A 25,444-nucleotide genomic window follows, 5' to 3' on the forward strand; every position below is an offset into this window, starting at 1 on the left:
GCTGAAGCAATATTCCTTGATTCAAGGACTGTACTTGAAATGATACAAGATCACCGGTGAAGTGTTCATTAGAGAAGTCCTTATCAACCAGCGGAACTGAAGAAGAAGTCCTCACTACCGGCAGACTGTTAGAATATAATTTCTAATAGTTATCTATGTGGGACTGATACCAGTGTGGAAGAGCTGGTCACTTTTAAAGGACTTGGTGAATGACTACCTTGCCAATAGGACGATTGAGTATTATTGTCTTGTAGACAATTCTTTTTTTGTGATTTTCCTCCTGATACAGGACGTGGTAGGAATCATTACATCTGTTAATACTTGTTTCTATAACTTTGTTTGAAATCTATTTCTTATTGTAACAGCATGTAAAATATGCCCGTTGTGTTTTATAGAAATGCAAGGTGTTTCATGTGAATGACTTTATGCTTACAGCTAATGCTTTTTAGACTGTCTATTTTTTCACGTTTTCTAAAAATACATTTAAAGTATATTTCTTTTATTTTTTAAATGGTCTAGGGGGAGAATATTTTGAAGATAAATGAAGATAAGTGAACTAAAACAACATCCGGTGAAATATCTGACTCATTCTTCTATCCGAGACATGGCGATGCGCACGCGCTAGTCCTTTTGTGTGACAACTACAACTCCCACATTGCCGTTAATGCCGACCGGCGGATCCCCTCCTCCGTAACCAACTTCCCCAGTATTCAATCAAGAACCTCTACTCAAACAGCAGGCATGTCTGGGCTCATCAGAACTATTTCAACCCGCACTGCTCCAGCTCTGCGCGGACCTATGATTACCCAGAGGGCCAGTGTCTTCACCAGACCGGCTAAAGACCCTCTCGGCCCTGCTGTAAGTAATTGTACCTGTATTTTTCATACAGACAAGAAAATCATTAGTAGCTAGCTCGTCGTAGTAGCGGCATACATCCGTATGATGTTAGGCCTGTTAGCCAGCTAACTAACTAAATCTAGCGGCATTTTTATCAATTAATTGTCATAATTCCACTTTGGTGGGGTAACATCGCAACGAGTCACGAGTGTTGCATAGATGTCTTATTTTAGCCCCAAAAAATGTTGGACATTTTAGTTGGACTGGAAGGTCACGTTAACGTTAGCAAGCTAGGTCAGTTCGTGACAGGCAAGGATGCACAACTACCTTGCCAACGCCGGCTGACACTGTCAGATCGCGGTTGTGTTTTGTGGCTATATACCCTTGATAGGAAACTATAGGTATTCATAATGTAAAAGTGTATTCTATTATTGCTATTGTGATCATTTGCTAACGCTTTATTGCGTTAATCTCCAAGGTCGTGTTAGCTATGTAGCTACTTTAGCTAGTTAGGTAACATTGCTAGTCACCGATGATTCAGCACATGACATTGAGCCTCAATTTGAGGCAATCTGTTCTATACATTTGATCATTCTGTAACGTTACTCAACATGGCACCTTGCCTGGAATAATGTAACCATGTTTGCGCTCTCTCCCTTTCTGTAGGAGACAGTCATCGGACTGGGGATGTTCGCAGTGGCTATCCTGGGACCTTCCGGCTGGGTTCTCGCCAACATTGAGAACTACAAGAAGAAAGAATAACTTAACATGTCTTAACTGGGACGTCCCGTACATTCTCTACTTACTCAAGACCCTCCTGGGACCAATCACTTCAAAAAAACTCCTCTTAAAAACATGGAACAAATCCCCAACCTCCATGAACTACCTCTTCACTCCAGTCTGAGTGTCTGCCAATAGAATGGCTGCACAACATCAAGATTTGTGAATTTGAATTGGCTTCTTCAAACAAGGAGTATGTTACAATAATGATAATAAACATATTTAAACTTTAAAATGGTCTAGTATCAAATGTGCATGTTAAGTGATTCTCATTAATGCCAACACCACCCATTAAATAGAATAGAAAGAAATGTCTGTTTAATATCAGTGGCCACCAACAGTATATCAGGTTCTTTCTGCTTTACTATGGGTATATACCAAGATATTAACCATTTCACATACCTGCAACAATGTTATTTTTGGGTTATGATGTAAGTACTGTAGCACTGATACTCTTGAAAGGGTCAAGATTTCATCCAGCCCCTATCAATACCACCATCTGTTGGCCAGTAGCTGCTATTACAATATAATACGCTGCCATAGACATTTATATAATATGGTGCATTGGTTTTTATTGTGCATCTTTGTGCTATGTCAGTTATTGAGACAAGGAGTTTGCTTTTATTTGGCTCAGTTTAATTTGTTAGTGTAGATTTGGATTTCATATCTAAGTCTGTGCGTTTGAAAATATCTACAGAGTTGTGCTCCTATGGACCCCTAAAGTACTTATTGAATATGCCCGTCTCGTATTTAACACTAATGCCATCTGGTTAAAACATAAAAAGGAGTCAAGATGTTTGTTTACTTCATAAACTAAATTAATCTATTGTAATTACTTAAATGATCATAGTGGAAAATGATCTGATGCATCACGATGAACTGAAATGAGGGCATCAAAGAAACGTTTTAGTGCGTGATCGCTGTTCAACTCTGCTTTGTCACAGAAAGGAGGGTTGAAAATGTCAGGTTCCTCCAGTCCGAGCACCATGTCATAGAAAGTCATACTGAGGATCAAAAAGACAGGTGGTCACAAAAGGCTCTTTCGCAATTCATTTCTCTCTATTCCTCACATCCCTTTTCCTCACCTTCTCAAACCACATTGACCCAAGGATCTTCCCCTGAGCCATGGCTCCTGTAGCACCAAACCCTTTGAAGGTAAGTGGTACACAGTCTCCATTTCAGGATGTTTTGTCTGATTTAACACTCATTAAACATGAACCTTGTTTGAGCCTTCCTCATGAGTTATTGCAGTTGTAAAGCATAAAGCAGGTGTAATATGCAATTAAAAAAAAGCCATTGCTTAAATAAAATAATATGCAAACATGTTTGGTGTTTGCCAAAAGGCACTTGGGAGACTCCATAAACCTATGGAAGAAGGTACTCTGGTCAGATAAAACAAATTGAGAATTTTGGCCATCAAGGAAAACGCTATGTATGGCGCAAACCCAACCCCATCGGCAGGGGCTGGAAAACTGGTCAGAATTGAAGGAATGATGGATGGCTCTAAATACAGGGAAATTCTTGAGGGGAAACCTCTTTCAGTCTTCCAGAGATTTGAGACTGGCATGGATGTTCACCTTCCAGCAGGACAATGACCCTAAGCATACTGCTAAAGCAACATTCGAGTGGTTTAAGGGGAAATATTTAAATGTCTTGGAATGGCCTAGTCAAAGCCCAGACCTCAATCCTATTGAGAATCTGTGGTATGACTTAAAGATTGCTGTACACCAGTGGAACCCATCCAACTTGAAGGAGCAGTTTTGCCTTGAAGAATGGGCAGGAATCCTGGTGGCTAGATGTGCCAAGCTTATAGAGACACCCCAAGATACTTGCAGTTGTAATTGCTGCAAAAGGTGGCTCTACAAAGTATTGACTTTGGGGGGGATGAATAGTTATGCACGCTTAAGTTTTCCGTTTTTTTTGTCTTATTTCTTGTTTGTTTCACAAAAAAAAATATTTTGCATCTTCAAAGTGTGTAATGTTGTGTAAATCAAATGATACAACCTTGAATTAAACTTTTTTTTTAGGGGGGGTTGTAAGGCAACAAAAGAGGAACAATTAGGGGTGAATACTTTTGCCAGCCTCTGTATTGCCTAAACATAAACCTTTCAATAAAGAATATAGATGAAATGATCTATAAGATCGACATACAGGGCAGGATCCTTTAGTCAAGGCACAATGACTTTATCATACTTAAGTCTCTTCGAAAAATAAATGTTATACAACTGTGTACCGTTATTCCTGAATTGGTTTATCACATTAGCAGCTATAATTGTAAAGGCCATTACCTCTAGGATGACATCATGATATTCTGTGTTGCCCATTAAAGCGTATTGTCTTCCATTGTGTTTTGCATTTTCCAACAGACTCCCTTTTTTGCTAATCAAATCTAATTGTATTGGTCACGTACACGTGGTTAGCAGATGTTAATTAATGCGAGTGTAGCAATGCTTACGCTTCTAATTTCCGACCGTTCAGTAATATCTCACAAGTAATCTAACCATTTCACAACTACCTTATACACACACACACAAGTGTAAAGGAATGACTAAGAATATGTACATATAGCGATGGCTGAACGGCATAGGCAAGATGAAGTAGATGGTATAGAGCACAGTATATACATATGAGATGAGTAATGTAGGGTATGTGAACATTATATAAAGTGGCATTGTTTAATGTGGCTAGTGATACATTTAGTACATCCAATTATTAAAGTGGCTAGAGATTGAGTCTGTATGTTGGCAGCAAGCCACTCAATGTTCGTGATGGCTGTTTAACAGTCTGAGATAGAAGCTGTTTTTCAGTCTCTCGGTCCCTGCTTTGATGAACCTGTACTGACCTCGCCTTCTGGATGATAGCAGAGTGAACAGGCAGTGGCTCGGGTGGTTGTTGTCCTTCTTTATCTTTTTGGCCTTCCTGTGACATCGGGTGGTGTAGGTGTTCTGGAGTGCAGGTAGTTTGCCCCCGGTGATGCGTTGTGCAGACCTCACTACCCTCTGGAGAGCCTTACGGTTGTGGGCGGAGCAGTTGCTGTACCAGGCGGTGATACACTCCGACAGGATGCTCTCGATTGTGCATCTGTAAAAGTTTGAGTGTTTTTGGTGACAAGCCACATTTCATCAGCCTCCTGAGGTTGAAGAGGCTCTGTTGCACCTTCTTCACCACACTGTCTGTGTGGGTGGACCATTTCAGTTTGTCCGTGACGTGTACGCCGAGGAACTTAACTTTCCACCTCCACTACTGTCTCGTCGATGTGGATGGGGGGTGCTCCCTCTGCTGTTTCCTGAAGTCCACGATCATCTCCTTTGTTTTATTAACGTTGAGTGTAAGGTTATTTTCCTGACACCACACTCCGAGGGCCCTCACCTCCTCCCTGTAGGCCGTCTACTCTGGGGTTTTGCAATAAATAAAAAAACTGGTCTGGATAAACATGCTCGCTTGATTTGTATCCATTTGATTGTTTGGTATTAATATTAACATATGATCATGCACGCACACTGAAGAAGGCTGACACCTAAATGACTGTGTTAATCCCCCCCGTCCCCTGTCTGCTGTAAAACAAGAAAAAAATGATGTTTTTAAAAGCGGAAAAGGGATTGCTGTAATTTTGTGTTTCATGCGTGAACCATCCTTAATCTCTCGTTTTGTCATCAATTTGACCTAGCATCATTTACTGAGTGGTATGTGTTATGACGGCTATAAGCGTAACGACCAAAATAAAGACAGACTAACGGCATAGTGTGAGTCATCACTGAGGACGAGAAGTAGAATGTCAGAGAGGACTGGATCATGGAACCTTTTACTGTATGTAAACTAGAGGGTCTGAGTTATTAGGTGATTCAGGGCTTGTACTGACACTATGGTGCATTGGTGGAGGAGTTGAAGACACATGGTCCAGTACGGAGTATTTTTCTATTTCATTGAAGCACACACACAATGGACAACTGGAACTGAATGGAGGTTATGGAACAGGGAGGTTGTTAGAAATAGATCCCATGCCTTTGAACAACCTTTATGTTGCCTGGGAATTGTTTGAGTAGTTTATCATTGCCTGTTATAAAATAGAGGAAGTGAACCTTGGGGCCTGGTGGCTGATGGTATAGTGCTAGTAGCTTTGAAAGGGGAGGCTGGGGAGAGGATTATGTCTGCTGCAGCTCCATACAGTGGGCATGCTTTGTGTTGTGTAGTATGCTGATCTTTATGGTTGTCCAGCCAGCAGTGGATGGTGTTCTGATTGTGGGTGAATAGCCGTATTTGGCTTGAATACCATCGTGGAGATTATATATTTGAAATTTTCACAAAAACATCCCATGTTTTAATTAAAGATGATTTATTTTTGTAGGTATCAGATTCAAACATACATACAGTAATAGACCTATGGATAGTTTATAGTTTATTATTAACTGGGTGGTTCGAGCCCTGAATGCTGATTGGCTGAAAGCCGTGGTATATCAGAGCGTATACCACAGGTATGACAAAAAAAATGTTTTTTTACTGCTCTAATTACATTGGTAACCAGTTTATAATAGCAATAATGCACCTTGGGGGTTTGTGGTATATGGCCAATATACCACTACTACGGGCTGTATCCAGGCAGTCCGCATTGCGTTGTGATTAAGAACAGCCCCAAGCCGTGGTATATTGGCCATATACCACACCCCCTCGAACCTTATTTCCAATGCCGTCCATCAATGGTGGTGAGACTGTAAAAAAAACAAAAAAACATATGAATTTCAAGTATATAGTTACACCAAAAGCTAGAAAACTATTTCTCAAATAGAAATGCAACCTCGCACCCCCCCCCCCCCCTCTTTATTTATTCTTTAATCTGGTGACATTGAATGAATGAATTATTTTACCATCTAGTTAAATTTACAAAGAATAAACATTCTCTGACTTACTGCATAGAGGAGGTATATGGGCCAAGCTCCCAGCAGCCAGACACAAGCTGATGGTAAATAGAAGGTACTGTAGACTTGCACTGTGTGGCCATAATGTTGGTCTACTGGAAACGGCTTGGGCGCACTCAGTAGCAGTCTTGGTAGAAGTTCTCTGACACACCTTTGTTTTTAAGGTGTACTTATACACACCTCTCACTAAGGCCAATCCTACACTTAAAGGTTGACCCTCAGAGAGCGTGGGCAAGGAGACACAAAGAGAGCAAAAAAAGAGAAATTGAGACCGAAAGAGATTGAAAGAGAGAAATAGAGCGAAGCATGAGGGTAAGCAGTAGCATTGATGCAGTAAGCAACCTTAACTCAACACCTAACAACCTCGGAGAGATTTGTAAAAATGTACATTTGAAAATGTAACCACGATCAATTTCAAAGATGGAGCTATAGGTGTAAGGACTGACAAGACAATGAATTGTCAACCCAGATCAGAACCCAGATTTTCTGGCAAAGGCCAAAAGGCAGAAACGGTATTACAATCAATAAATGGTGCTACTTTGCAAGCACAGTGTAGTGGGGGTTCTTTTGACTTGAACTTTATTGTTTCTTCCTCCAATGCACCTGAAAGGGTTGGAAAGGGTTGATGTACGTTAACCCTTGAAATGTGCTTTCCCTTTCTCGCGTGTGACTGAATTCAAGTCCGCTTCCAGGGGTGTTTAACATCTGTGTGTTTCGTTGGGAGTTGTGTGGAAGGTCAAAGTGTCATACCTTCTCAAGATTATTATTATTTTTTCTCCAAAAATGTTATCCATACCCTGTTGGGATGCGGCAATGTACAAGTACAGAAGCAAGTCATGTGACTGAATTGTCGATGACCTTATTGGCTTTTGTAGTAACCAGCACACTGCATGTACTGTGATCGGTGTTATATCTTGGTAAAACACTGCAATACTGGTTTATATACACTTTCCCGGGTTTAGCGTGTCATAGGTCTTTTTATTTTTGCTTTGGTTGATCGCTTACGGTACCGGACATGAAAGACTCTTCTGATCTCTGAAGTGCTGAAGTGTTCTGGCCGTTGTGCTTGATTTACCCCCACGATCGCACGGAACTTCCATCTCGTATTGCTCAAGGGAACAGCAAACCTGCTTTCAAAAAGGAAACGGATAAAGCAACACCTCACGACACAACGCCTCTCCCCAGGTCGTTTGTGTCTATGCATTGATATGTACTGTAGGCTACGTAGGCCTTTAAAACATTTTTTTTAATGTCGTTCTGTCCTTGAGCCGTTGTCACATTTTGTGTGGACCCCCCCCCCCCCCCCCCCCCAGGAAGAGTAGCTGCTGCTTTGACAACAGCTATTGGGGGATCCTAAATGAAAACACCAAAAAGTTCACCGGTTAATGATTGCATTCAAATGCAATCCCAATTAAAACAAAAACATTTAGCAATGTTTGGAAACACCTATTACCATCTAGTCGTCTTCAATGCAAGGAACAGCGGCCTTCATTGCAGACGATAAGTATTTTTAGTGTATGAGATATCTTGCCTGATCCACACTAGGAAGGAAAATAGGATTTATTCTTGACCTTGGTTTTGTTTTTGCTGGAATACATGACCTGAATACACATTTCAGGAGGAAATGTAAAACCAGACTCTAGACTGGGACCTGTAACAGGTCAGACTATGCACAACTCCATTGCGAGACAGAGGGGAGACCGACTGAATGACTATGTTATCCTTACATGTTATACTCATTCAGTTGTTACAAGGTGAATCCATGCGGAGCTGACCTGCAATTACAGAGCAATCAGTGGAGGGTTAGGTTCCACGGCCACACCCGGCTCTAACAGTGCTGGGGAAGGAAGGCCCTCCCTCACAAGGCCTGCTTTGACAAAGCATGCACTTGGAAGGGTTCCACACCAAACTATTAGCCAAGGAAATACCATCAGAGGTTTACAAGCATCAAATAATGATAGGAAGCAGTCACGGTTTATTACTGTGTGTGTGTTTTATAAGCAAACATGTGCGTCAATGGACATGCACTGTCTGGTCCATTTTATCGGATAACAAAAATAAATAATAATGAACATGGATAATCATGTCTTCTATCAAATTAGTGAAAGAGGCTTCTTGACCCAAGTTGATGGGAACAGGATGAGGTAATGCAGCGGTGCGATTTATTTTCCCAGAGATCCACCCTTCACCTGCCAATGGACTAACAAATAATAATCCCTACCAAGAGAGGGCTTCTTTTCCCCATAAGCGCTGCGAGTGAGTCATGTCTGTAAGGCAAGGCATACTGGAAATACAAGATAGATGGTGTTCTAATCCGTGACTGACGAGACAGACGTTCGTTCAGTCCCATATTCTTCAGATAAAAAGAGGCTGAGTTCTCCCCGACGTGACAATTGATGCGAATGGACAAAGAGTCTACCGCTGGCCTTGAATATTTACAGTAATGCTGTTTTCACAGACCTTGCAAAGACGTGCAAAGCAGATGTACTGGAACAGAGAAGCACAGAGATGCCAAATTGATCTGAACAGTTGAATGAAGCATGGAGAAATATCGCACAATATTCCCTAGGAAGCAATCACTTCTCTAGCATTTGATAGCCACAATTCAGATTGATTTCCAAGGATGCGAAGGGTCAGCAGGTACATTTCTCGCAAAATATAAAGAAAAGTGGTGAAAATTGGTTACTCTTTGATTGAACCCGCCATTAGCCTTCATAAGGCTGTTGTAAAGTGGACATGACAGATATGTTTAAGAGTTTGTGAGAAAACAAAATGCTGTTTCTCAAGCATGCGCTCTCCCTGCAAAGGCTGGCAGTCTGGGACACTGATTTACAAGCGTCGCTTTGAAAAAGGTACCATGAATGCAAGATTTGTGTGTGAGCGAGTTCAACATGTTGCAATGCGTGTTGATCTTTAAATGAGTGGGAAACAGTCGGCAATAATAGCAGTACTTGGAATAGGATCAAATACTACTGCGGTATATTCCAAGGAGTCCTCTCACAGTATCGAGGTGAAATCCCCAAATCACTCACTGACTTGTTTTAAAATTGGTTTGACAGAAGTGAAATAACATGACACACGTGTTCCAAATTTTAGCATGTCAGGATTTACCGGTGAGAACTAGCGCCACATAACTGCTAGTTGATCAGGGTCATCGAAGGGAAATAAATGTGTTCGCGATGATGAAAGCCAGATGAAGGTCTTGGAAATGTCTTGCGAGAAGTCAGAAAGAATTGTTTTGACATTGAACCACAGTGTGAGCAGCTGGAGTACTACAGTGTCAAAAGTGTCCTGTTTCCAGTGTGTACATTTTGACACTCAAACTCGTGTATGCCTGTTTCTTGTACAGTACCAGCAGTCTACCTAAACTATACACGGTGTCCTTAGCAGACACACAGTCTAGTACACTATTCATTAGTTTGTGTGTACAAGGGAGCATTTTTCCTAACTCTTACCTTGTGCGTAACAGAGAACGAACAATGTTTCCCCTGGTTTCTGTGGTCCCATATCTCAAGATATTGGAGAAATGGCACACTTGGACAGGGTTACTGTCCAAGAGATGTATCACAGCACACACACTTCAGATACTGGAAACAAACAGTATGTCACAAGCAGGAAGTTCCCCAAAACCAGTCATACCTCAACCCAATGGCTAAGGATATCTCAAAACACACCAAAGCCCTGCACAGAGGATGACCGCTTATGTTAAAATGATATGAATCAAGATTTATTTTATCATATGAACAGGTGGATAATTTTTTCATTTTATTTAACAATCTATGACAATCTCACATTTTTTCTAGCATATTCCAAGAATGGACATGGGGGGGGGGGGGGGGGGGGGCTTTTTTTTATTGCTGAATGTGAAATGAAATACACTTTCACTGACCAAAAACTAAAAAAATGTCTGCTGCTTCTTCACCATGCACGCCATCTAACCTTGACCACAAGCACATGCAGAGGAGAGGTGTTCAAACATTTCAAGCGAGGAGGGAAGAAAAAAGGAAACACAGGATGAATCTGGCAGCACTTCTGTCAGGTGAGGAGAGGGGCAAGATGGGGGTGGGGGTATCACATTTAAACTAACTAAAGAAGCACGGTCTACTTTTGCATTTTTTTTTCAAACATACAAAATTAGACCCAGACTGTGAAGGACCCGGAAGGAGAGAGAATCCATAGGGGAGATGAGACAGTGAAAACCAGTGTCTATGTGTCTGTGTCACTCTGCCTTTCATCATACAACAGATACACGTTCTGTTTCAAAACCTACTTGTCAGTTTGGTTGTCATCTAGATTAAGCAGATGATTTGTCCTGGTACAGTCATTAGAGTTTTTTTGGTTACGTTTCAAAATGTATATGACCAGTTCTGCAAGATTATCAACAGTTTTCTGTCACTACAATTCAAATGGATTGCCAAAACAAGCTCCTGCAATATTTCTTTTGGAGTGGAGGACAGAGAAGTTTGAACAAACAGTTTGTTAACTTTTAGTGACATACTTCATAACAGGCAACAAATACCTATCCTTATCCACAAGACTGAGCAGCGCTCGACGTTAGTGTATGAGACCCTTTAAAGTGGTTAGTCATTCCTGTAGACTTGTGTGTTGTCTGCTTGGTCTCGACATAGTGAGATAAGAATTCATGAACCCCCCCCCCCCAAAAAAAATGTTTTGACAATTTGAGCAATGGCTGCATAACTGCATTAAAATTATAATAATGATGTAAATATGTATTCCTATCATGGTGCTTCTTCTTCTTCTACACTGCAGGCATTACATAGGTTTCACACAACACACTACAATCGCCTCTTAGAAAATGATGTCAGACAGAGCAAAATGGAAAGTTTGCATATTTTGGCATTTTATGACCCTCCAAAGTTTCACAGCTTTTTATCTTGTATTGGTGTAGTGTGTTCTGTTCTGTTCAACACTGCTTTACTTTTCTCTAGATGGGAGTGCTCAGAGGAATAGCAAGTTGGGTGTGACCTTAATGTCCTTGGGGGGGACCTTAAGTCCTAGGTAGGTCTGATGGTGGAGGGGGGAGGGGGGGGGGGTGGAAGTCCTGAGACGCTGTGCGGCCCTTTACTCTGACCACGGGGACAAAACGGACAGGTGAGGAAGAGGCGGCATGGGGGTCATGGGAGAAAGTCTCTTTGTATTGAGCCACTATCACTGATGGCAGACTAACTGCTACTGTACACTGACAAGTGGCATTTCTTCTTCAGAATCACAGATAAGCCAGGACGTTGGAGGCTTACCCTGTTGGGACAAGGAGGGGGACATTAGACAAGCCTTACCCTGTTGGGTCAAGGAGGGGGACATTAGACAAGCCTTACCCTGTTGGGACAAGGAGGGGGACATTAGACAAGCCTTACCCTGTTGGGACAAGGAGGGGGACATTAGACAAGCCTTACCCTGTTGGGACAAGGAGGGGGACATTAGACAAGCCTTACCCTGTTGGGACAAGGAGGGGGACATTAGACAAGCCTTACCCTGTTGGGACAAGGAGGGGCCGTTAGACAAGCCTTACCCTGTTGGGACAAGGAGGGGGCCATTAGACAAGCCTTACCCTGTTGGGACAAGGAGGGGGACATTAGACAAGCCTTACCCTGTTGGGTCAAGGAGGGGGACATTAGACAAGCCTTACCCTGTTGGGTCAAGGAGGGGGACATTAGACAAGCCTTACCTTGTTGGGACAAGGATGGCCGGGGTGGGGTGGTTGAGGTTAGGTGAGGCAGCTGTAAACACACATCAAGCAACAACATGCAGAACTCTCTACCCAACAGAACTCTCTACCCAACAGCAGCACAACCCTGGAACCCAGGTTGGGCCTCACTGTGCATCAGCAGCTTTCCTCTACTGATTCCGCTTGCTTTGGTGCCCAATAGAGCAATGAGTTGGTACAACACACACACACACACATGCCCACACACACTCCTTCACTCAGAGAGCAAAAAGGACCTGTGTTGCATTTATCAGATTTTCTATTGGATGCCAAAAATGATAAACCCTATAGGCAAATGATATTAATGTAAACATACACCTTATGATTAAGTGGTTTATATTGCATGATGTGGAAGGGGAGGAGTAATGTTCAAATGGGGCTAGACTCCCAGAAAGAAAAAAAAAAGCCAAAAGAGGAAACGTGTATAAAAAAAATGATGTCCATATAAGAAAAGGCTACAAAAACCTCCACTGGCCCTCTGGCATCGGCATACAGCAACAATTCTCCACTGGCCCTCTGGCATCGGCACACAGCAACAATTCTCCACTGGCCCTCTGGCATCCAGCATACAGCAAAAACCTCCACTGGCCCTCTGTCATCGGCACACAGCAAAAATCTCCACTGGCCCTCTGGCATCGGCACACAGCAAAAATCTCCACTGGCCCTCTGGCATCGGCACACAGCAAAAATCTCCACTGGTCCTCTGGCATCGGCACACAGCAAAAGGCACCACAATATTACTCTATTTTTTAAGTAGTGAAAAAATTGGCACGTGTTTTTATGCTGTAAATCAAAATGTACATATAAATAGAGTTTTCCCTATAAAAAAAGTCTTTGCTGTTAACTAGTAGACAACTTTTGCTAAAATGAAAATAAATATTTCATTTGTTTAGAATATCTGTCAGTTATATAAAATAAAAATATTTCTTATAGGTGCAGGTTTATAGTATATAGATTTTTTGTTGGTAGGTCGACTTCGTTCTTTAGTGGGGTGCATTGTCCGGTTTGGACCGCGAGTGCGTCTGTCTGGTCTGTACGTTCCCGCGTGCACCGTGCCGCCCCGTAGAGTGCGACTGAGAAGTCCGACTGTCGGCTGGCCTGTAGATGGTGGAGGGCTCCGCGTTCATATTCTGCATACTGAGGAAGGGCGTGCTCTCGCCCTCTTCCTCCTCCGACTCGCTGTCCGTCAGGCAGCTGCGAGAGCCATAGTCCCGTGATGCCTCGTATCCTCGCGGCGCTACGTGGCCGTTCAGCCTGGACCTCCGCAAGCGCCGACCCCCTCCACCACCAGGCCCACTTCTCTTTGGTTGCTCTCGGGAGGACAGGTACTCCTGCGTGGTCTCGTAGTCTTCTTCCTCAGCCAGCCGGTAGGGGCTGGAGGGCAGGCTGCCCGTGCTGTCGTTCAGGTAGGTGCGGCGCTGCTGCCGGTAGGGCTCCTGGCGCTGGACGTCGTGCAGGGGCACCTGGTAGCGCCGCAGCAGAGGCTGGTCATCTTCCAGAGGGTAGCGGGTGTGGGCGGCTGGCGGCAGGGACATGGCCTGGCTGGTGTTGGGGGAGGTGATCTGGAAGATAGGCACCTGCGGGGGCAGTGAGTAATGGAAGTCCACTGGAGAGAGGCGGGCCGGTGTCGTCAGGGCCGACACATACCTGTGGTGAGGGTGAAGATGGGAGTGGGGAGGAGAAGGGTGGGGAGAGGAGAGAGAGGACCAGGCCAAACAGCAGCAGCTGAGTTAGATGTCATGTCTAACAGAGTGACGTGGGACAGGGACCCACCATCCACTAACAGCAGTAAGAGACGTTGAGTTATTGAGCAGAGGTTTGTCAGTTGTGTGTGGATGGTGTTTGTGACATCCTTATTCGTCTGTTCATTCAGTCAGTTTGCTATATCTTTGTTATGTTAATAAATGTGTTCATCTTATCAGTTAATGTGACATTTAACCAGTGTTGGGGAAGGTTCTCTAAAAATCTAGTTAACCGAGCTACCAATTACTTCCCACTAGAAGAAGTTATGACACACTACAGCTACTCTTAAGAAACATATAGTTAACTTAACTAAATCAAATCAAATGTTGCCAAATAAGCTGAATACAACAGGTGTAGTAGACCTTACGGTGGAATGCTTACTTACAAGCCCTTAACCAACAATGCGGTTTAAGAAATAGAGTTAAGAAAATATTTAGTAAATATACTAAAGTTTTAAAAAATAATAAAAAATCGGTTCAATCAAAAAGTAACGCAAGAAATAATGAGGCTATATACAGGGGGTCAATGTGGGGGGTTACAGATTAGTCTACGTCATTTGTAAAGGGACTACGCATAGATAACAATACTTCGAGTTACTTTGAAAAAGTAGTTCACTACATCCAAACTACTTTGTGAAAAATGATTGGACGTCAATCTAAAATGTTATATACTACAAATTGCAAGACAGACTAGCCTACATGTAGTTCAATACTCCCCAACACTGCCTTTAGCCTGAGGGAGGGTTATACCTAGGAAAAACATCAGTGTGTGTGTTGCGCTGGGTTTTGAGGTGCTTTAATATTTAGTTTGTACAATGTGTTGAACTAGTGTCCCTCTCCCCCAGTACAGTCCCTCTTCCTACATATGTTCTATGGCACTGGAGGAAAAACACAGTACACACTTTAGGAAAAAGCATCTGAAAGATCCAATGGCAAATCTAAAATAAAGTTAATCACTGTTCCACTGTAATCCTGTTGGAAAGATTAGCATTGTTCAGTCAAACGTTAATGTTAGCCTACTGTAGCTATTGGATGAGCGCACTCTCACCAACTTAAAAACACTCTAAAACTAAAATCTTAACATCCTAATTGAAACAAATGAGTGGTCATTGGTTTCCAGCTGAAATGAGTAAATAGAAACCAAAGTTCTGTAAACTTCTCTAAGCCTCTGGAAACGATGAAGATGTGTCCCTACAATAACACCGGCGCTCGATATTTAGGCATACGGCAACCCAGGGCGGAGGTCACAGTAGAGTTGACAACCACACCAGAGACCTGCTAGCTAGAGCTCCACCCCAGAGATCAGATCTGTTGTTCTGCCCTCCGTGTCTTAATGAAGTCCTTACGGTATTCAGCCTCCTGTTTTGCTGCCATACAGAGTTAGGGGAGTACAGTACAGAACAGTGGGCTTGACACAGCAGATCCTTCACAAGAAAGCTGCCTGTGGGATCTCTCCTTTCGACCGGCTTTGACACGCAAAACACTTCACACCTTAATACAGGAAAATACAACTGGATATAACTGCATTTTTGTATACCTACAATATCCTTTATCAGAACAAGGCACAAGAACAGTAGCAATGTTGTGATCCGTCTGTCCTACAGTAGGCCTATCTCACCATGTCTGCCTGCCTATGATATAGTATTTGCCATTGACACTTTCAAAGTGCCCTCGCTGGCCTCTAGGGGCTGATAGAGAGCCAGCTGTAAAACGAGGCCTCCTATGGTGGGCACTAGAAAATGCCCCGGTGCCATAACCACAGAGATGGGCCGTGTTCCCTTCCCACCTGTCGCTGTGTGGAGAGTCCCCCAGCGAGTCGAACGAGTCTCCGTACTGCAATCCCGGCCGGTGGGGCACAGTAAAGCCACAGTGTGCGGCACGCCTGGCCCGGGCCTCCATGCACGCAGGACTGTTGCATTTACTGGTCCCCACGGAGGACGACATCATGCCCGGCGAGTCCGAGAGGACACTGTCAGTCCGCTCCAGGCTCCACGTCCGCTCCTCGTGTCTGAAACGAGAGAGGACCAAAACATAGGGCTGAACCGGAGTATAGTCCAGTGTGCGCCTGTGTGAATCATTTTCCTGTGTGCGCGAATGTGCATGTCAAAACATTTAGCTGTGGATGTTGAGTGACGGGTTACCTGTGAGTGGATGAGCGTGCATGGGTATAGGAGTTGTGAGATCTGGAAGACGCGTGGCTGCCGGGGAAAGAAGCCACTGTTCCGTGCCGTATGACACGCTCCGTTGCAGGAACATTCTTTGAGATGTACTAAAAACACACAGAGGGAAAGGGTTTGGAGAGATGGCATGAAATCATGTAACTTTACGCACATATACTACCACAAAGACTGTCTTGACAGATGCGAAGCTCTGTTGATTGACCACGTGGGTATGTTCTGGAAGGAGAGGCTTAGTTACTGAAGGCAGTTAACCTGTGACATCCCTACCCTTCAAGAGAGTACACATGGTCCACTATAGGAAAGTACCATTTCGGATCCCATGGTACAAAAACTCCACAAACAAACATTTAAATCAAAAATCAACTTACCCATCCATCAAAACCAGTAACCGGTCAGTCAGTAAAATAATGAATGAATGTGTGACTCACATCTACCATGGGTATCTCCTCAGGGCCAGGTCCTGGGTGATTGGGTCCATTCGCTAGGTTCCGGTTGGGGTGATCTGCACACATGTTCTGCCGCAGGTGATTGTGCATCTTCTTCCTTTGTTTCCTGTGGAAGATATTACCCCCAGTCACTCACATAGATCCTGGCATAGACTGTTATCTCCGCTCCAGGGCTATCTAACGCAACTAAACCCATTGTATACTGCCCTGGGTTGACTTACTTGGTTTTGCAGTAGGCCACTACACACACGATTCCCACCACCAACAGAGCCACGCAGATACCCGTGATTGTCAGGACTCTTTTCTGATAGAGCTCCTCCGCCTCTGTGGACACAGGTACAGGCACGCAAAGTACAAGGGGGGGAGGGGGGGGGGGGGGGGGGGGGGGGAACAAAACAACATCAGCCCCTTGAAGTGGAAGGTGTTAACCCCATTTGTATCCCATCACACCAGATCCTGATCCCACACCCCCTGCTCCTGTCTCCACAGGTTCTATACTCCCACACTAACCGATACCACAGATGCTGCTCTCCCTCTGCACACGTCTCAAAGCGGCAGACTTACTGTACCGACTGTTGTGAACGTTCGGAAACATGAGCTCGCTGACAGTCCAACTCCAGCCCCTTATTATAATGGCTAATGCACAAAAGCCAGTTAAAAGCTAGTAAATATGAATTGTTTTTACAGGAATAATTGTGGTTTCAACATCCTTTACCAAACAAGAAGCCTGGGGTGTTTGGTAGAAATGTAGTCGAAGTGTTTGACATTTAGACGGCTGACATTAACTGGGGAATTTGTACAGCATTCTCTAGAGATGTGGATGATCGACATTCAATTTACATGAAATGTATTTTAATTGCTGTAGCATATCCGTGCTGCGCAAATGCAGTGAGAATTGTTGGGCTGGGTTTACTGTAACTCATGTCACTGTTCTGGATCACTGTTCTAGAGGCATCGCTCTAATGGAGGTCTGGGTTTACTGTAACTCATGTCACTGTTCTGGATCACTGTTCTAGAGGCATCGCTCTAATGGAGGTCTGGGTTTACTGTAACTCATGTCACTGTTCTGGATCACTGTTCTAGAGGCATCGCTCTAATGGAGGTCTGGGTTTACTGTAACTCATGTCACTGTTCTGGATCACTGTTCTAGAGGCATCGCTCTAATGGAGGTCTGGGTTTACTGTAACTCATGTCACTGTTCTGGATCACTGTTCTAGAGGCATCGCTCTAATGGAGGTCTGCTCTAAACAGGTTGAAAACAGAAAAGCTGTCCCAAATCTGCCACTCTGATTGTAAGAGTGCCTCATTCATCCAAGAGATCCCGTCTGACTGGAAGCCCATCAGATCAACACAGCTAGACAGAGGCCGCTCAACCTCTCACTGCCCGCTCTGCAAGACCATTTTACACAGAGGCACTCAAACAAGCAGAATCGCAGGTAAGGGGACCCTGCAGGCTTTGAACATGCTCTACATTCAATGCTATAAATATAACACAAATGAACTATAAAAATAAAACTATTTTTGAAACTATTATTACATGTCGTTTGACGTGTCGTTTTTTTATGATCAACTAAAAATAAACTAAAAACACATTTTCAACCGCTTTCCTTTCCCGTAGAAGTGCTCCTGTGAGGAGGAGAACGTGGCTTAACCAGGGGAGAGTTGAGGGGAAGAAGGAGCAGGCCAGGGGGAAATACTGATGGTAGTAGTGGGCCTATGATGAATAATGTCATAAAAATGAATTGTATTTGTACAGCTCCCACCCATCGGAGGTTGCCTCTCTCTCTCCCACTTCCTTCATTCACCGGGCAGCATGGGCAATTTTACAGCCTGTCGCTGCAACTCTGTTTTCTGCCACTATAAATAAATCACCAAGGCTAGTATTTATTTATAGTGGAGAAGAGCAATAGGTCAACCATATTGGTTGTTATCTAGTGATAAAGAATTTTTAAAAGTGAGAAGAAACATTCTCGGAGCCTCACACAAATTGTAGTTTCAAAATTGTATTTTTTATATTTTTTACAGTGAGGTCTCATAAGAAAATATAAAACTCCAGCATCACGGGCAATTCCTCGGGAAAGGAGGTACTGAAAGAACAGACTATTTCTGTACGCTCTAAACAAGGTATGACATGCTCATACCACAGTAACTTCACTCGAAAGAGTCCAGTCACACAAAGCATTCTACTGGTGCAGACAATTCTCCGCCATAGTAAAGAAATGGATGGGTGCAGGTAGAACAGAGCAGGTCGACTTGCAAAAACTCTATAGTGAGGTTTCAAATGAGAGGAGGTTAGAGGTTAGAGGTGAAGTGTTGAGGGGAGGAGGAGAATGACACAGTTAAGATGGGCAGCGTGGATGTTGGGGGAGGGAGGGGGGGTAGTCAACTGTAAACCTGGCATAGCATGCTAACGGGGGGAGGGGGGGGGCAGAGGTAGAGGGGAGAACATGAAAGCAAATCCTGAAGGCCTTTGGTTGAGAGAGGAGAACAGGGGTGTCCTATTTGCAGCACTCATTCCTGAGCTCCTGTCTGTGTCTCAGGGATGTGGCGAGGGATTCTGGTGTCGGCTAATACAAGTTGTAACATGGTACAGTTCCTGCTTTATAATGGGTGGATCATTAAAACATGTACCATCACTATCAATTAAAAGTACAGTACGGGAAGTACTGAACAGTGTGTGTGCGTCTGTAAGAGAGAATGAAAGGGAGCGAGAGAGATAGAGGGAGAGTGGGAAAGCGAGAGAGAGAGAGGGAGGTGTATTTGTTTGTGTGTGTGTGTGTGTGTGTGTGTGTGTGTGTGTGTGTGTGTGTGTGTGTGTGTGTGTGTGTGTGTGTGTGTGTGTGTGTGTGTGTGTGTGTGTGTGTGTGTGTGTGTGTGTGTTTCTGTGCCTAAGGAGGGCTGAGGGGTTATACAACTCTTCCAGAGTAATGCAATTCAATTCACACTAGTGTTAACACTAGCCAGGGTGTGTGCCAACAGAATCACACGAAACTACGCACTCGCACTGTTTATTCTGTGGTAAACAGCGGGCGTGGGGACGGCCATGGAGGCTTACGCGGATAAGTCTGAAGTCATCAACCCTGGAGAGAAGATTCCAGAGGGAGTCGAGACTCTAGTAGGACACTACTTCTCCCTGAGTGGAGGATGGATGGAGGGGGAATCTAGTCTACTCCATAAAGGGAGGATCCATGAATCAAGCAGGCTTCCATATTGATTTCTACCTGCTCTACAGGTCTATAGTCCCTTAAAACCAGTTCATCAAGAAGAACTGCTACATGCCCCTCCTGACAGATTGTTTACATGGTCGAATGTACTGTGCATGTGGTGGTGCATGAGGGCTGCAGATTAGGACACCCCGTGGTAATGTTAGAGGGAGATTCGGCTCCACGGGGCAGCCCAGTGAGTTACGGTTATGGTTGATTGACAGATTGATTAACCAATCAATGGGACCATTTACTTTAGAGTCCAGAGGGAATGGAAGCAATGTCAAACAGAACGGAAGGAGATCAAATACACAGCTCTAGTCAAGCTGGGAATTCAAATGAAGGATTGTTCCATACCCATAAATTCAATCCCAAGATGCTCTGCCATTGCAGAAAGTTGACAGTTGGGAAAACAACAACAACAAAAAAAGAAGGAGAAAAAAAAAGAAAGAAGAAGAGACCAGTTTAGGAGAGACGCCTTCCAACATAGATAAACAACAGATATATCCAGTATGTGCACTGAGCAACAGGACTGACGGGACAGTCGGAGACATGGATGGTGAGTCAACAGTTACAGTGGCGGGATGGAGCTGGACAACCATCAAGATAAGACGACCAAAACATCCAAACAAGCGCCACACACAACAGACACAAGACAACAACAAGCAGTTAGTCAATCTAGACTATGGCATGCAAAACCAGACATCCCGCTGCCAGAACGGCTGCATGGGATCTCTGGGCCAACCGTTAAGGGTAGATTAAGACACAGCACACTACTTAGCTAATGAAACATTATATTACCGCTACAAATGGGCTTCTAGTACAAGAACATAGTTTTAAAAGTATAGATTAGACGTCCAGTTAGTGGATTAGAATGTATCGTCCTGACTATAAGGGATGTTAGACGTTACACAGTCCAATGTTACGGTTCCGTTCAGCACAGGCAACTCTATTCAGGAAGGATTTGATAGGACGTGACATGTTAACAGAAAAACCTTACCTGTTTGCAATTGGAATACAACATCAGATCAATTCACTCTGTAGTCCTGCATTAGAACCGCGTGGTGGTGAGGGAGGGGCTGACCGCTAGACAATAAGGGCATGTACTGTAGGAGACGTGGAACCTGCGACTGCACTCAGAGGGATACATGTCAATTTGAAGACAGAGTCCGTCTCAGCAATCCGTCACTCAACCTCATCTAAGGACCAGCACCTTGATACTATTGACTAAGTGAAGATGATGCTTCACCTCATCCGCACAAAATTAAGTAACCCAGTCAGATTGAGGGGGGGGGGGGGGGGTATATTGCATGGGAAATCAAGGCCATGGGGCGAAGTGGAGAAGGGCTGCCTGCACCATTCAAGCTTCTGAGCCCATACAGTACATCTGAAAGCTCACTCGCTCTACACAGGTCGCGGCAAATCCCTGCTGTTGTCATGACAACGTGCTCATGGGTAAGCCCCGGCCCTGCTGAGGGGCTGAGGCGGTCCAAGCTTTCTGTACAGGAGTCAACGAGATCTCTGTGGTAGGGGAGACACCCTGATAGGAGAAGGGAAGGGAACTCATACGTGGGATGGATGAGGTTTGGGAAGTGAGTGTGGAGGGGTGGAGAGGATTCTGTCTGCTTCTATATAGTTCTGTTTCGGCCTCAAAAGTAACTTCACAGCATGATAAGGATTACATTGCTAGCCCAGAAATGCTGAAGAGGCTGATTGTATATGACTGTGGCTCTACAGTCTCCTCCATTATTCTACACTGTTTAGGGTAATCGCACGAGTATCGATACAATCATTCGAAAGGGGAGAATCCTGTTCTAGCAGGTCAAGTTAACTGTTTGGAAAATGTAGCCAACAAAAGCAAATTCTTAGGTTACGAGATGCATTTCTTCTCTGGCTGACTAGTAAAGTACATTTCGGATGTACAAGGATTTTGATACAGTGCTGACACTGGAGTAGTCCTGACCTCATTTGTCACTTGGAACACATTCAGAGGAAATTGGTGCCCAGAAATGACCTCTCCAGTGTTCTTTCTGAATCCAGTGCCATGTCAGATGGGAGAGGTGGGAGAGGTGAAGAAAGGGTTTGAGCGCCACCCCTTTCCGCCTGCCTTTTCACTCATTCACTTTATTATTAAGTGTTCCCAATGCTACTCTTGTGTACACGCAAAGTCCTCTCTGAAAAGGGATCACGCATGGCTGGGAATTTTGGGGGGAAATTTCGACAGATCCGATTAAGATAAATGGTTTATGTACTAATGAATGAATGTTACATCCCTGGTTGGTGCCCGACATCAATGAAACATTTGGTCTGATGCCTTTACAGTATTTTAAAATTGTGGCTATCTTAATGGAAGAGGCTTGAAAGCGTCACCCACACACGTCCTTTCTTCGGTCATCTCAGCATGTTATTCGAGGGGACAAAAAGGCTTTGCTCGGGTTGAGTTGAATACAGTACCAGGCTGTAATGCATGGACTCCGGTAAAGGTCTGAAGGCACTGACATGACATATGGTATACGTTTTGCAACGGAACAGTGTACGTGAGTAGACTGTCTCTTTAGCTTACGTTCCACTCCTTTTCACTGCCAAAGAGACTGGCCTTTCGGGTAATCTCAACATTCAATAGATGGGTTAGCTGACAACTTCCCGAAAACAATGCGCACGCTTCAAAATGGGTGAGTTGTCGTGATTCAGGATGGCCAGATTGCTAGCAACACTGACAAGAATCTGCCATGTGGGGAATCGTAAGCGACTTGTTTCAGCTCGTTTCATCTTGTTCTTGATACCAGGTCTTGTTTTGAGGTGTTTTGACGGATTTGATGTCTATGCTAATATGGCTCAAATTCACTCGCTAGCTAACCAACAGCTGTAACGATGTATTTGAGAGACAACAAGTGCTCATTGTGCACATTTATGTACGTTTTCAATAAACATTGGAGACTAAATATAGTTTACATGTAGTCAACATTCTAATTCGACCCACCCAGTTTTCCCCCATAGTTGCGCACGCGTCGATTTTGTTGCTAAACTACCAACCCATCTAAATGCACTTGAATTTACGGCAGAGTTGCTCATTGGTTGTTGGAAAAACCACCATTCATTTTAGAAACACTTGATGAGGGCTGTGTTTCGTGTAGGCTCACCCTGACGTGACATTTTGATAAACGTGTAAATCTCTCTAGGACAAGGTGACTTTTATCAATATATTCACCTGCATTTACCCCCCCTCAAATTAAATGCTAATTAGCTGCTAATGTGGCTATCATAAAGAACTACAAATGCCATGATGATCTGGACAAGACTGCCTAATCGAGGCAAAGGTAAGAATCTCTGGATTAACTGTTTCATGTTAGCTAAATTTAGTAATTACTAAATTGGCTACATTACTTTAAATTGACAACTCTGTGAACTGTCCCGTACAAGTTTAAAATGGACACAATATCTTTTAGCAAAGGTGTCAGCTAGAGATGACGTGCAGAAGCTTGCAGGGATTTGTAGTCTTGCATTATGTCTACATTGATGCTAACTTGCATTTTCAAATCGGAGTAAATAGAGCCGACTCTATATATATATTTAAAAAATGTTACCCCTTTTTCTCCCCAATTTCGTGGTATCCAATTGTTTTAGTAGCTACTATCTGGTCTCATCGCTACAACTCCCGTAAGGGCTCGGGAGAGACGAAGGTTGAAAGTCATGCGTCCTCCGATACACAACCCAACCAAGCCGCACTGCTTCTTAACACAGCGCGCATCCAACCCGGAAGCCAGCCGCACCAATGTGTCGGAGGAAACACCGTGCACCTGGCAACCTTGGTTAGCACGCACTGCGCCCGGCCCGCCACAGGAGTCGCTGGTGCGCAATGAGACAAGGATTTCCCTACCGGCCAAACCAAACCCTCCCTAACCCGGATGGGCTAGGCCAATTGTGCGTCGCCCCACGGACCTCCCGGTCGCGGCCGGTTACGACAGAGCCTGGGTGCAAACCCAGAGTCTCTGGTGGCGCAGCTGGCACTGCAGTACAGCGCCCTTAACGACTGTGCCACCCGGGAGGCCCCAGAGCCGACTATATTGATAAAAGTCACATTGTCTAAGAGAGATTTACGTGGTTATCAAAACATCACGCCAGGGTAAGCCTACACAAAACACAGACCTTTTTTGAAGCGTTTCTAAAATTCCCTATGGGGGAAAAAATGAATGGTGGAAAAACGACTGGAACCATTTCCCTGTTTGACCGCTCGGTTTAATGGGTATTATGACACCTCCACTGTGGGGCTCTGTGATGCTTACAGATATGCACAGCAGACAACTACAATATTGCAATCGTATAAATCATTTGCCATGACATGACATTGGAGACAGGCCCAATGTTTAATTGTATACTAATCATATACTGTGTACTTTTGTAATTGCATATCGTAAAATTTCCCCCTTTGTTCATGCAAAACTAGAGAACCCTACGTGACATTTGAAGAGCTACAAGGAGGCAGACACAGATTTATGTTTTGTTCATGTAAATCTCTTTTGGATACATAAACTGCCCTTTAAAACAAGTACTCGCGGATAAATACTAGTTAACCACATTAGGAGTCATGTTGACGTGCAAACACTGGGGAACATAGCAAAATTGAGTTGGGGCAGAAAGGCATGATGTATGTACATGTAGTGTGTGGACATACATCAGAGCCAATGGCTTCGAGGCATGACCTGCCGAGCTCAAGTTCTCCACATGCCTCTCTCTAATCTGGGTGTAATTGGGAGGTTGATGGACATGCTTGCGGGGGTTGCCAACGTGGAGTGCCGGTACAGGGTTTAAGTCTGAAGCCCCGGGCCACTAGTTCTATTCAATACCGCACTGTAATTACAGGGCAGGAACTCAGAGCTGAGGAGGACCTCTGTGAGAGCAGGCAGCCAGGGTCTGTTGTTTTACTGTGTGGATGGCATTCTGCTGCTGCTAAACCTTGGGACTTGTTCATACAATAACAGTGACGAGTATTGCAGGGAAAGCTAAGGGAGTGCGTGTGTGTGTGTGGGGGGGGGGATCCATGATGTGACTAGTAAAAGGCAGGTGTCGTCATTGTAAACTGCGTGTGCATTTTATCCCTACCAGCACGTTCCGTATAAAGTGATGCAATGCCCACATGCTTACTTTGCTTATTCTATTCCCATGGGATTTAGAGATGGTACATGGACAGATAGCCTTAACAATAACAAATTGGCAAAGGATACAAAGACATTTGAATAATGACCAGTTAACGTCGTCAGGCAATTTGCATTACAATTAGCAATGTCCGTAGGCTAGCCCAGGTGTCCTCAGTCTAATGCTTAACAGCCATGTCACCTTAACATTCATGTTGGACAACAAACGCAATAGAAATCGGGCTCTTTCTGTCCCGCGGAGCAGCACTAACATTATCACAAACGGCTGTTTGATTTGATATCATCCAAGCGCCATTGTCACGTTGTTAGGGAGGGTTTGATGTTGCATCGTGTGTTGTGTCATTAGACTGCACTGGCATGCAGTCGGCTCGTAGCAGGGTTTTCAAATAGCTGGGGGTACACTCGGCAATTCAACTCCGCTTGGGCTCATTCCAGCGGAGCACATGCCAATTACTGTACATATCA

At 44.1% G+C, this 25,444-nt stretch overlaps 2 protein-coding genes across 5 annotated transcripts in view; one reads left to right on the forward strand and one right to left on the reverse strand.

Annotated features, from left to right (window-relative positions):
* The first annotated feature begins 569 nt into the window (after positions 1 to 569).
* LOC109872825 (cytochrome c oxidase subunit 8B, mitochondrial) lies at positions 570 to 1,852 on the forward strand. The gene is made up of 2 exons (XM_020464178.2): positions 570 to 858; positions 1,504 to 1,852. Exons 1-2 carry the CDS (start codon positions 742 to 744, stop codon positions 1,597 to 1,599), a joined length of 213 nt encoding a protein of 70 aa, XP_020319767.1. The 5' UTR covers positions 570 to 741; the 3' UTR covers positions 1,600 to 1,852.
* Positions 1,853 to 5,775: 3,923 nt separating this feature from the next.
* Positions 5,776 to 25,444, reverse strand: part of LOC109872824 (pro-neuregulin-2, membrane-bound isoform-like) — a 116,875-nt gene continuing 97,206 nt past the window's right edge. Inside the window, exons 6-11 of one of the 4 annotated variants that reach the window (XM_031807881.1) lie at positions 20,184 to 20,207; positions 16,845 to 16,947; positions 16,606 to 16,729; positions 16,139 to 16,266; positions 15,784 to 16,005; positions 5,776 to 13,902 (exon numbers count right to left, since the gene is read on the reverse strand). In XM_031807881.1, coding sequence (XP_031663741.1) covers positions 13,239 to 13,902; positions 15,784 to 16,005; positions 16,139 to 16,266; positions 16,606 to 16,729; positions 16,845 to 16,947; positions 20,184 to 20,207 — 1,265 coding nt within the window. In that variant the 3' untranslated portion in view covers positions 5,776 to 13,238. The remainder of the gene's footprint in view (positions 13,903 to 15,783; positions 16,006 to 16,138; positions 16,267 to 16,605; positions 16,730 to 16,844; positions 16,948 to 20,183; positions 20,208 to 25,444) is intronic. The other 3 variants (XM_020464176.2, XM_031807882.1, XM_020464177.2) reach the window with 3 other exon arrangements.

This window comes from Oncorhynchus kisutch, linkage group LG28, assembly GCF_002021735.2.
Source record: "Oncorhynchus kisutch isolate 150728-3 linkage group LG28, Okis_V2, whole genome shotgun sequence".
Taxonomy (NCBI): domain Eukaryota; kingdom Metazoa; phylum Chordata; class Actinopteri; order Salmoniformes; family Salmonidae; genus Oncorhynchus; species Oncorhynchus kisutch.